The following is a 13,208-nucleotide window of genomic DNA, read 5'->3' as shown; positions in this document are numbered from 1 at the left end:
TATATCCTTTTTTTTGGGGGGGATGGGGGGGTGGGGGTGGGGAAAACATGTCATGCTTTTAAAAGATTATCAATAAACAGTATACCAGTATCAAATATGCCACTGTTGATAATTTCTAATTTCATCTCATTCTCACCATAATCTTTTATCTAAGCTAAGTTTCCTGCAATGAACTTAACTGAAAGCACTATGTACTGAGTTCATTAAGTTATGTCAGGGCAGAGGTGTGGGGAGGGGCTGTGTGCATAAAAAGGCTGAAAGAAAATCTTCCTTCTTCACTCAAGAATTGGTCTTACCTCTCAAAACGAGCTCGGCTACAGAGGTGAAAGCAGAATCCAGGGCGTACACGGCCAGCTCGTCCTTTCCGCTGCTCAAGGTTTGTTTTAGATGCCCATACTGTAGCATAATTGGTCATATTGTTGTGAGCAGTGAACAGCTTCACCTTTTGCCTAAATAGGAATGGGCGGTTAATTCTAAAACTCACATGACTATCAATACATGGCTATTATATTTCCACTAAGTGGCAGGTGCTTCCAGATAGTTAGGCCTACCTGCAATGTCTGTCTGTGAGCAGCACCAAGAATTTGACTCTGCACTCTCTAAGCTGCCAACCTACTATGAGGTGATGTAACACACACGTGCCACTTGCCAGCTGGATGATCTTGGCCAAGTTACTAATCTTTCTGTGACTCATTTTCCTCAACTGAAATCGTGTATAATACTAGCACCTACCTCACAGTGTTTTTCCATTTTGTGAATTAATGAACATATAGCATTTAAACAGGATATGGCACATATACATAACTAAGTGATAATTATTTCAAGCCAACTCTATTCCAAAGTTTATAACTGTTAGGCAACCTATGATCTAAAGACTATGTGCTAAACCGGAACATGCAGTACTTCTAATGACCTCACCAAGCGCTGTCAGCAAGGTACTTCTGGAGCCCTGTAGCAAACTCGGAATTTGTCAATGTCACACACAGGCAGCTGTCACTAAATGACTGAGGGTGACCTGACATGGGCACTGGAAAATCTTTTTCAACTTCCAGGACAGGCTTAGGAACGACACAGAGAAGACAAGCAGCACAAGCTAGCTAGACAGAACCAAGCTTCGACGTTCCTGTCCTCTCTGTGTATTACTTTACCTGTAACACAGTGCCTCCCTGGCTGTTTCCTAGGCCATCCTCATGCAAATACACGTCTTTATTCTAAGTGAGTGTCCTACAAGTAGGACACCTGTCACAACCTAAATATTGGGTATCTTTACACACCAAACAGCTCACTATTGTACTGCAGTGGTCAATGAAAACACCCAATGGCATATGAGAAAAATACCAGCAGATAAAAATAATGAGAAGCAGCCAGAAGCTAACATTAAGCTCTGTCACTTTCTACCATAACTGATATGATGATCAACACCAAGAATCACTCAGTACATACAGATACAGCACAGTAATTTTGATGGTAGAAGAATAGAGTTTTAAAAACCAAGTGTTCTGAATCTGCTAACTGACTTCTTATGCCCCAGGCAATGGGCTCCTTGAGAACTTACTTGCAGGAGTCAATGACATAAACAACATCATTTATGGTGATGCTTGTCTCAGCAATATTTGTGGACAAAATAATCTGTGAAGAAATAAAATTTTAAAAATTACACTTAGGAAAATATTTTATCATGTACTCAAAAAAAGAATGATCTGCCTATGTAGTAAGTGATAATAGAACTACAAAAGTTTTTTTAAAAAAAATCACTCAATGACTGGATAACTGGAAAAACCACTAAATTCATGAAGAAAAGACCTGTGTTTTTCTTCCTCAATTTAGATAATTTACAACTTTTTTGGATAGCTCTTTGAAGGTCTGTCTCATTTAATATCTAAGGCACTTGCAACCCTGTTACCTTGGTTACTCCACTTGGTACTGGATCAAATACTTTGCGCTGCTCCTCTCGCGGAATCTGAGAATGCAGAGGTAGAATCTGATACCGGTGGCTTCCTGTAACAATATGGAAAAGTCCAGGTCTTAAAAAGGAGCCTGGTTTAAAACTGCCTACATTATGTACTTTTTAATCAAAAATCAATACATTAAACTTTGTTTTCACATACTGGCTAGAGAACAAGCAAAATCATTCACTTCCCACTCTCAAATAGTTGAAAATTCAAGAAAGACTCATACCAAAATGTGGATTCATTTCCAAATGCTTCTGCATAGTATAAATCAAATTCCAGCCAGGCAGAAAGACCAACACCGCTCCAGGAACATTAAGGGTCTCAATGTACAGAAGTAGAGCTTCAATGAGTTCAAAAGGAGTTTCCTTTTCATTCAGTTGAGCCATGCTTATCCTTGTTTCTGCACCATATTCATCACCACAGATCAGGTTGCAATTTGCCTGCAAAAAACAGGGAAACATATTTTGGACTGTCTCAATCACCACAGCTCACAACTAGACAGATGTGTTCTCAATGTTCAAATGACACCTAAATATCCTTATTATCTCTAGCTGTTTAGTTGTATTTAGCATATAGAAGAAATTTAATTTTTAAAAATGTAAAACCACTGCATACTGGCTTATTGAATTTCTCCACTGACCAACATGTCCCATAGGACATGACTAAAATTCAAGGCACAAACTCTTCATTTGACTGAAGTTACTAATGGCTCTTTCTACCAAGTTTCTCTCTTTTGACTATAACCTTGGTTTTTCAAAAAATATTTTCCTTACCAATTAACGAACTGCTTCTATGATCCTCTCTTTGTATCAATTACTGTATAATTACTTTATATATATATATGCAATGCTTCTCTGTGTAACTTCCAGACTCATCTCACCCTAAATATTAAGTCCTTTAATTCTAAAATGAGTCCTACAGACAGGACATTGGATCACCTTCATCTGATTTACTATGGTTGGTATCTTCCAAAAAGTGTGCCTGAGAAACAAAGATAACCCAAACCTTCAGTAATGAGAAACAAACTTGTTATGATTCCCACCCCCCCATAAATTTTCTAATTCATCAGAAGATTTGAGAACGCAATTCATAATAGAATTCATTTATATCTTCAAAGTATCTGATTAAAACTACCAATCCTCAAAAAAAAAGAAAAAAAAATCTGAGGTTATGTTCAGTATATTCTACATTGTTGGCTGCCTTGTAGTCTTCATTCTCCTCACATTTCCAGACTTAAGACGCATTTTAAAATATCACTGGTCCAACTCTTAAGCACTATGAAATAATTGTCGACTTTTCTTTCCCATTTCTTCTTAGGAAATCCGTCATTATCCCCCACTTTCATACTCTCTCCACGTGCTAATGTCATCACCATATAGTCTGTATAACCAAGGACTACAACTGCTGCTTCTTAAAACTTTATACTGTACACATGGGTCTCCTGGAGATCTTAAAATGTGGATTTTGACTCAGTACGTCTGAGATGGGGTACAAGACTGTACCTACCAGTCTTCCAGGTGCTATGGCTCACGGAATAACAGAGCAGCAAAATCATACAAAATAGTTACTAAATATACTCCTCTTTCCGTTTTTTTAAAAAACCTTTATGCCAGAGATAAAATTTGTTATGAAAAAAACTTTTCACTGAATGTGGAATCTTTTGGAGTAAAATACATCAGTGAATTCAAATACATCAGCAAATTCAAAGGTAGATATAGTCAATTTTTAAAGGTTTTTTTTGTAATGCTAACTTGTTGCATCTTTTTACTGAAATCATTCTCTGTAATAAAAATTTTGCCCACAATGAAAATTCTTCATTAAATTCACTTACATCATCATCCTCACCACCATCATCATCCTTATCCTTCTTCTTCTTGTCCTTTGGTGGAGGAACAAAGTGGGTCATCTGAATACAATCTTCCAAAAAGTATTCTGCCAGGACAATACAGTCGGGTAAGTAACAGCAACTTTCAGAATGAGCAGTCTTTAAAACTCATCCTCTAATTTCACAATTTCGAATTACAATTCAAAATTCACAATTAAATTCACAATTCAAAATTACTTTCATGCCCTTCAATCTGATTTTTCACAACTGCCAAGGCATTTTCAGGGGCAATAACCTGTTTTCCCAACCAAACTAAGTGTTCAGGGGCAATAACCTGTTTTCCCAACCAAACTAAGTATTCCCATTTCTTAAACCATGAAGGAAGGGGTGAGGTATCTCTTATACATACATGTTCCCACAAAGCCAGTCAGGGTGTCCACTAACATTCATGGACTGCATACTGTGCTTTATGTTGTATATTCCCATGGTGTGGTACATGTGGGCAGAAATTAATAATAAACCATAGTCCATCCTTATAAAATGGGTTCCTTCTAGTTACTACTCTAAAGAAGGACCTCAGTGCAAAGGCTGGAACATCTACTGATCAATTATGCTCCTGAGGTTCTTTGAAGTGTTCCAGAAGTGTTCTGGAAATGTCTCATACTCTAAACACTTCCCCACTACACCAAAGAGCCCCAGAGTACCATTCTCATCACATTATAGCAAAGGTACATATCAATACAACTCCTCATTGTGATATAAACTTGATCATGGTGAGGCAGTGTTTGCCAAGTTACTTGTTTCCCCATTTCCATATGTTACTCTTTGGAAGCAAGTCATTAAGTAGAGCACCCTGAAGATATAAAGAGTTAAAGAGTTACTTTTTTGAATATCTACATAATTTTTTCTGTAATTCTTCATATGAGAGCTGTGTCTTTATTATCCACGTATTTATTCAACCACTGCACAAATTAATCAGTTCAGTTTAGTTGCTCAGTCGTGCCTGAATCTTTGTGACCCCATGGATACCTATTTTTATACTTCAGGTTAAATCCAATACTGTTTTTTATTTTTCTGTTCCACCTATTCCATTTTTGGCCACTGAGAGCTTACAGTTGACTCCTATGTCCCTCTGACTCCTTCACTGTTTTTAAGCACTTCCTTACTTTCTGGTACTACAAAATGTTTCAGGCTCATCTTGTGTATTCCCTGCCTCAGAATCGGTTTTCTTTAAGGACATCTGGTTCCTTTAATTGGAGAATGGTATTGAAAACAAGATCTGGGTATCGTACTAGAATGTCATTACTTCCAGGCATGTTCAGCAGACAAAGTGAGGAAATATATGTATACAAATTCATGGATCCAGACTTGTCTGCATTTATTTACTTCTATTAGAACATGAGTTCTTACAGATGTTTACAACTGTAACCCAATACCACAGAGTTTATTCAAGTCTCCCCTTCTACTCACCCATATAGCCTCTCACTACAGCAGTTAACCTGGTTCTCACCATGTGCCATTCACTTACCTATTTTCTGAATCCCAGTATGCATGCAAAGCCATCTGGGAATTACTAACTGTACCCTCATGAGATATGAGTGCACTGACTTTTATTTCAGAGCTACTCTTACCTTTTAATTTCAAAAGTTAGCATCTTGACACAGCTATTCATCATTCCATATGTACACTAAAAACTTTTTAGCTTATTTTCATGTCTTCAAATTAGATTGTACCAAGTAATTCATTTTTAAAAACAAGCTACTAGATGACTATCATAGAGTATGGTGATGATAAAAATCTTCCAAATAAAGAAGCTCTTAATAATCAGAAATGCATGAACTTGACACTCACCTTAACCTTGTTTCAAAATCTGCCTGCTCTGCTCTACAAAAGATTGATTCTCAATTTAGACTTTATTTTAAATATCCTTGAGATTACTCTTATCTCTGGGATTAAGGAAAACTACACACTACTGCACAAAAAATGTTCACCTTCCCACCCTACTCCCACAATATTTACCTTGAACTGGGAAAGTCCTCCCATAAACTTCAATGATTGGGCAATTGAAGAAATATTCACAGAACATGCTAGTATCAATAGTAGCAGACATGAGAACAATGCGAACTTCGGGATAAGCCTGAACGACATCACGCAGCACTACCAAAAGGAAGTCAGTCTATTATAACATAAACACAAAAGAAAAACAAATGAATTAAGAAGTCCTTGCTCATGAGATACACCTAAAAAGACTTCTGAGTTATATAAGCACAAGATATCAGTGAAATTTGGTTTTTCAGGTGGCTTGTAAGATGAGGGATTACAGTGGAATGCAGTAACAGTACTTTTTAACAACAGTTGTAGCCTATTCGTTGTGGGGATTCGTAATGAGTGCTATCAGGGTAGGGGAAGGGAGAAGAAAACAATTTAATGAGAGGAAATTTTCAATGAAATTTACATTTTCAGTTGCACAAACTTTAACTGAAGAAAGGGGGAAAGTCACAATGAGCCTTTCAGTTTTTCAGCCTGATCAGTTTTCCAATCACCTATCTAATCTTAAATATGTTGAAAAGGTTGTACTTAGTCCATTTAAACAAACAATGATCAAGGCACTTATTTACTAATGTAGAGTTTCCATCAACCTACCAAACAACATTAAAGGTGGATCTCTGACAAACTTTTCTCTGGCAATATGGTCTTCAAGTCCATCATTCTGCCTCCCCAAGCTAAAGAGAGCCACCATTCTGAATCTTTATTTCTTTTCATATACCTTTCCTCTTATCTATATCTGTATCTAAATACATATACACAGACATATATATGTATGAATACATAGAATTTTAAAATTTACCTATTCTTATCTTTATGAGAGGGTACAACATTCTATGTCATCTTTTAGGATTTCCTTTTTCACACACCATAGCACTGCTAAGATTCACCCACGTGTGTTACCAGTCTGACAAAACTACTTAAATATCACAATGTGTGTATACACTCGTTAATTCACCTGAAGATTTCTGGGGATGCCCTCTGCAGGCATCTATGTTGTTTTCAGGATCTTAATCGTCCAAACATTTGCCCTCTGAACATTCTTGTGCGCACCTCCTGTGGTACATATCCAAGCTTCCATGAGTAAGTGTAGGTGTGGAACTGTACTAAGAGGGTGTGAAATGCTGAACTTTGGGAGATAATGCTCAAATAAGAGAGGCCGATGACATTTATATTCTTCAATACTTGGTATCATCACTTATATTTTATTAATCAAGTGGATATAAAAGAGAAGTATCTTATGGTCTTAGTGTGTACTTTCCTATTCACCAACGAGACCAACACCCCACATCATGTCTGCTAGCCAAATATAACTCCTCTTTCAAATTTCTCTACTGAGCCATCTGTACTTTTCTTACTAATTTGCAGGAGGTGTTTCTATATTACTAATCCTTTGTTGGCTATATTGCAATCTTCAAGCTTGTGGTTTTCCGTAAAGTATCTTTTGAATGAATAACTGATCTTAATTTAGATGAACACATCAGTCTTGTATCATGGCTAATGCATCTTTTGTTTTAAGAAATTCTTCTAAAAGGACTGCACTATTGTTGCCCCATAAAGTTGTGGCTCCTGAGGAGATGAAATATGCCTGATCTAAACTAAGATGTGCTCTAAGAGCAGAATACACAGATTTTTGAGGACCTAACATGAAAAAGAAAATGCAAAAAACCTTGATATATATTTTATATTGACCACATAATGAAAATTTTAGTTATACTAAGTTAATTTTATATTTCTCTTCACCTTTTAAAATATGAGGCTAGAAAATTAAAAATGACATGTGTGGGCCACATTATATTTTTACTGGGTACTGCTGTTTAGTTGTCTACTTACATATTCTAGTTTAGAGTTTTAAAACTGCTTTGGCACTTAGATCCTTATCTACCTGCGGCTGATCTTTATATTTGGTTACGAGGTAAGGATCGAAAACTATTCAAGTATCTCCTTACAGATGAGCATTTGTTTCCAGCTCCATTTCTTGAATCGTCCACTCCCTTTCCCACTGATCTAACGTGACACCTATCACTCATTCTACTACACCAAAGCTGCACGCAACACGATCTGTTTCTACACTGTTACTCCGTCAGTCAAACTGTCCCCCCTCGTGCCACACTATCTCAATTACTAGAGCTTCAAATTAAGTCCCAACATCTGTAAAGCAAGAGCTTTCATTCTGCCTGTCTATAGGAGTCCTGGTTATTTCTGGCCATAAATCTCCCCTGTTTACAATTAAAAAAAAAAAAAACTTCCATTAAAAAAACAACCTACTGGAAATATGATTAGACATTCAAATGTGGATCAACTTCAGATGAACTGACATAAGTCCTTCTAGCCATGAACACAACCTGCTCTTTTCTAGTATTTTGTTATGAAGTTCTATTTTTCTTATAGAGGTTCTGGGTCTTTTTGTTGGAGTCAGTCTTAGGTGTTTGACATTCTGATTAGTGCAGTGTTATCTTTTTAGTTGTTTTCTAGCTGTTGGTAACATATACAATGCAACTGACTTTTGTATATTAACTTTTTATCCAGCCATATTGCTAAATATTTCTTATTGGTCTTATAAGTTCTTTGAGGTTTTTCCTCTTAAAGTGACAAATTTAGATTAGGTTCATCTGAAAGAGAACAAAGTTTCTGCAAAGCTGTTTTTCCATTTTTACTGAATGAACAATATATTAATACAGACCTGACAAGCTCTCAAGAAAAGCTAACCAATACCACTTATTTTGGGGGAAATTAGTAACAATAATCCATGTTTCTAGTATGATCTGGAGTAATTTAAACTCGAAGAACATTTGTGTGTTACCTATTAGTAAAGATACAGCAGTCTGGCAATAGTTTGAATGACTTACTATCCATCCACTAACATCTTTGTTTGGATACGTAAAACAGTGTCATAGAAAACAGACTGCTTTATGGGATCAATCTTTGAATTATACAACTGTATAAGAAGTTAATTCTATGTAAGTTTTGCTAAGAACCAAGAGGATCAGGTGTGAAAAATCTAGTTTTTTTCTTAATTCTGGTATTATTATCAAAAAAGACTAAAACTACAAATATTCAAAAAAACACTGTTAACTGTATTAAATTTTAAAACTCCCTAGTGGTGCAACAATTAGGACTCAGCTATGGGGATGGGTTCAATGCTGGTCAGAAAACTAAGATGCCACCAGTCACATGGCCAAAAGAAAAAGTAAAATTTATTACAAATTTTCAACTCAAAGAAAAACTGATCATTAAAATTCCATCAGATATTCAGTGATAAATCATTCAGTTGCTGAATTATGGTATAGCTTAATAATCACTGAAATTATACTTACTTTACAATAAGAGGTCTTTACTTTTAGAACTCTGCTTTAACAACAAAAAAAGGGTTTAATGACTTTGCTAAAACAGAATGGCCCATATCTTAGTGACTAAAGTACCTAATTTTGTCAGAAGTTGTAAGCTCTCTTTATTCAGAGTATTAGTACCAGTACCTTACTATAATTCTCAAGTTACTTACATTTATGTCTCTCTCATGTATTTCATCTACAATTACATGACTGATTCCTCGAATGCCGGCTTCTAATTTTCTTAGGAGCACACCTTGAAAAGAAAATCAGAGTAAACACTGGAGATGAGCTTCTATGGTAAAGTAGGGAGGTACAGAAAAGTGCAAAGAAACAAATTTCCAGACAATCATCCATGCTTCAACTACTACAACCCCAGCATTTTAGTTTCATCACTGGTATAAATTATTTAAAAAGTGATCTGTACTCTGAAACATACCTGTCTAATGAAGAGTATGAAAAAGATGTTACTCTCGTAACCTAAGTTGATTTCATTTGCTCTGTGCTACAACAACCAGAAATGTATCGTACTAAGAGGAAAACTGCCAAAAGTTCTGTTTAAACAAGAATTCTGAGACTGGGCTCTTGATTCATCATTTCCAGTCATTCTGTGCTGTTATCAAGTTTTCGTCACAAACACAATGTACACCCCAAGTGAAAGGCAAAAATAAAACATGTCACTGACCTACAGTGCAAAACATTATACTCGCATGAGGGCGAGGAAGTATGGACTCAAACCGAACGCTATAGCCACAGCTTTTTCCAGGCTCTTCTCCTCTCTCATATGCAACTCGTTCTGCCACAGAAACCGCACTGATTCTCCTGGGCTGAGACAAACAAACAAAAAAAGTGATTTAAATGCTACAAAATTAGTTACACTTAGTAGGGTTATTAAATTACTGTAGTAAACCTGACCCACTGCCAGCTCAGTAATCAATAGAAAGAATAATAGTGATATATTTAGAAAGTTCCAAAATTAAAAAAAAAAAAAAAAAAAAATTCTATGGCAGATGCCGGGAGCCAGCGTGAGGAATCCCGCCCATGGCAATGGTCACGAGGAAGGAAGCCAGACAAAACGCAAAGGCGTGATCTAGCTTCAGGGGTTCCCCGAGTTTTCCTTAACATCTACCCCCAAACACCAGAGTCTGCCTGCCTTATTGCATATAAAAAGAATGTCTCGGTCTGAACCCCCTTTGGATGGCTCTCTAACTTGCCTAACAGGTTCCCCTGAACTTTTTTCTACTTGTGATCTGTTTACAGCCCCCCAACCGCGAGAGGCACGAAGCTTAGAGCATCTTAGAGATACAGAGCCTTCTCTAAAAAGATATATTGGTGACGGGTTTTCACTGTTGACTCAATGACTGCTGCCAGGCCTCCATATTCTTTACCTTTTAGGCACCTGAAGGATATTAATCAATGTAATTGGGATATAGAAATAGAAATATAGTAGTTTTGATGTTAGCAACACTAGACTTTTGAGTTAATTACTTTTCTTTGTTATGTATCACTGCACTCCTCTTGTATCCTTGCTACGTAAAAATGTAGCTTTATTTAGTGCTTTCTGAGAGTGGCACCAGACTTTGGGAAGAACACCACAAATAAGTCTTCTGGTTGACAAATCCTTATCAGAAAAAGGCCGTAAAATGTTAACTGGCCCTCTGGCCAGAAGATGATGTAAATCACCTAAGACTTGTGTATACAACTAGGTATGTTGTATACTAGAAAGAAAGCCTGGTTTTGGTAAGAGTCAGGGCTGCTGATGCTGCATAATTTTATATTATCCATTGATGTCTATGTACAAAAAAAAGTATAAAAGGCCTTTCTGGACAATAGGGGATGGGCCCGTCACTGGACTGGTTTCCCCCGTGTCTTTACTCTATTTTCTGGCTGAATTCCCATCTGGGGCGTGGAGGCTCACCAAGTCTACTTACTTGCCTCGGCTTCTAAGATCCACAAGAGAGGGAGCCCAAGGTGGGGCACCCCCGCTATTAAAGAGGACACCGGCGGCCTAACCGAGATGATGCAAGTTCCTTGTCTGGAACTTTATTGGCTTTCCACATAAACCAAGTTATTCAGCCTCTTTTCTCCACTAAATTTTCCTACCACACTATTTCTTCTTGATCTCTCTTTATATTTCTAATTAAATAAATAAGGTTTTCCTCGCCCACTCCGTCTCCCCTTCGAATTCCCTGGATCCACCGGGGCAGGACCCCGGCAGGCAGACATGTTTAAAATGCTGTTTTTCACTCTGTATACAAAGTGATTCCAAGGTTTTTACAGAAAATAAAATTTCTTCACCACTGGCCCTAACTCTTAATGGTATCAAGTGATCTTTCAATAGGGAAACCAATCACACGTGGTAGAGAACTTGTTGTTTTAAGTGAAGGCACACCTTTAAAGAACTATTTAACTGAGATGTACGAGTTATTAAGAACGCGAACAATCTCATCCTTTGCTGTATCTACCATTCACCCATTTATTAATTCCTAAGGTAAGTAGTCATAGCACATTAGTATCAGGTACCACAGAAGGTGCTAGACAAACAGAAAAAGATTAAAAAACAAACAAACAAAACCCCCCCAGACCACAATGAAATCACTCCTAGTTTTGATGTGCTTATGTAGCTGGGAAAACTAAATGTATATAATTGTTCCCTGCAATGTAGGAATAAACAGGCTGAATCATAAGGATGATGCTATGGGTTAATGTTTTAAGTGTTGGGCCTTGATTTTTCTGAAAACTTCCAAAGATTTCCCTATCATCCAAGTATACAAAACAGCATTATACTTGGTAGATAATATGGCTAATATGATATTCTGTAAGTATAGCAACAAAGGTACATGTAGATTTAGACTAAGTGTTTCCAGGCTGTCCTGGAATCAGAAGACACAGGCTACACCTCCACACCACTGGAAATTTTCAAGCAGAAGTTAGGTGACCATCTATTATAAATACACCACTCTGAGAAGATGGAATAATTCTCTGAAGCATTTTTCAACTCCATAAATGTACTACTTTATGAAAGATACAACAATAAAGGAAAACTAGGGAATAAATGAAAGCTGTTTTATATGCAAAGAGAGAGAATAACCCTTGATCCACCATTCCACACTAGCTTCCTTGCTTTGATATTTGTCGCTGCTGCTAAGTCGCTTCAGTCGTGTCCGACTGTGCGACCCCATAGACGGCAGCCCATCAGGCTCCCCCGTCCCTGGGATTCTCCAGGCAAGAACACTGAAGTGGGTCGCCATTTCCTTCTCCAATGCATGAAAGTGAAGTCGCTTAGTCGTGTCCAACTCCTAGTGACCCCATGGACAGCTGCCCACCAGGCTCCTCTGTCCATGGGATTCTCCAGGCAAGAGTACCGGAGTGGGATGCCATTTGTTATAGCCTACTTATAGAAATCTGTGCATTTTACAGATGAAGCCCACTGGAACTGTCCAAGTTATTTGGGAGGGGGCACAAGTTAGTGAGCAAATCATACACAGTGGAAGACCATATTACAGAAACTATTCTGTCTAGAACAAACAGAAGCCATTTTTTGTCTGAACAACTTGGATTTGGTAAATCAGATAGGAGGTGAAAAAAATCACTTCCTACTGGGGCAGAAGTTAGTTTTTTCCTACTCATGACATGCAAACAACTTCTGAGTGAAAATACAGGTGTTCAGCTCATTTGCTGGAGTTTGCATTTTTGCCGATATTGCTGGATTGTTCTGAGTGTAAAGCTGGAAGTGGCAGCACAGGAGGGCAGAACAGAACTCAACTGTTCTGTAAACGGCATCCTCCTGAACACCACGTCTCCTGAAAGGTAAGTATTAAGAGGAAGGGTACTTTACTGATAGGTGTAGTTGGGAGTTAGAACGTCTCCTGTGAGGCAAAGAAATCATAGCTAGTCTGGGGAGTGAGAAGGACAATCAAGGAATAGTTTGAGAAGAAAAAAGCTAAGGGTCCTATCCTAGAAAAATGGACACCTATCCATCCTATCTCTTCAAGCTTAGGATATCATCAATTTTAAATGCATTCCTTTGGTCAACATTTCTAGATCCTCCCCAAA

General features: G+C 37.5%; 1 protein-coding gene across 2 annotated transcripts in view; it reads right to left on the bottom strand.

The window, feature by feature from the left end:
* The window catches only part of DHX9 (DEAH-box helicase 9), a 45,234-nt gene that overhangs the window by 10,499 nt on the left and 21,527 nt on the right, over positions 1-13,208 (bottom strand). For both annotated transcript variants that reach the window (XM_005690952.3, XM_005690953.2), the window contains exons 13-20: positions 9,838-9,979; positions 9,326-9,408; positions 5,797-5,953; positions 3,784-3,884; positions 2,179-2,392; positions 1,904-1,998; positions 1,556-1,629; positions 297-449 (exon numbers count right to left, since the gene is read on the bottom strand). In XM_005690952.3, coding sequence (XP_005691009.2) covers positions 297-449; positions 1,556-1,629; positions 1,904-1,998; positions 2,179-2,392; positions 3,784-3,884; positions 5,797-5,953; positions 9,326-9,408; positions 9,838-9,979 — 1,019 coding nt within the window. The remainder of the gene's footprint in view (positions 1-296; positions 450-1,555; positions 1,630-1,903; positions 1,999-2,178; positions 2,393-3,783; positions 3,885-5,796; positions 5,954-9,325; positions 9,409-9,837; positions 9,980-13,208) is intronic.

Source organism: Capra hircus, chromosome 16 (genome assembly GCF_001704415.2).
Source record: "Capra hircus breed San Clemente chromosome 16, ASM170441v1, whole genome shotgun sequence".
NCBI lineage: Eukaryota > Metazoa > Chordata > Mammalia > Artiodactyla > Bovidae > Capra > Capra hircus.
This window is presented reverse-complemented; position numbering and strand designations above follow the sequence as displayed.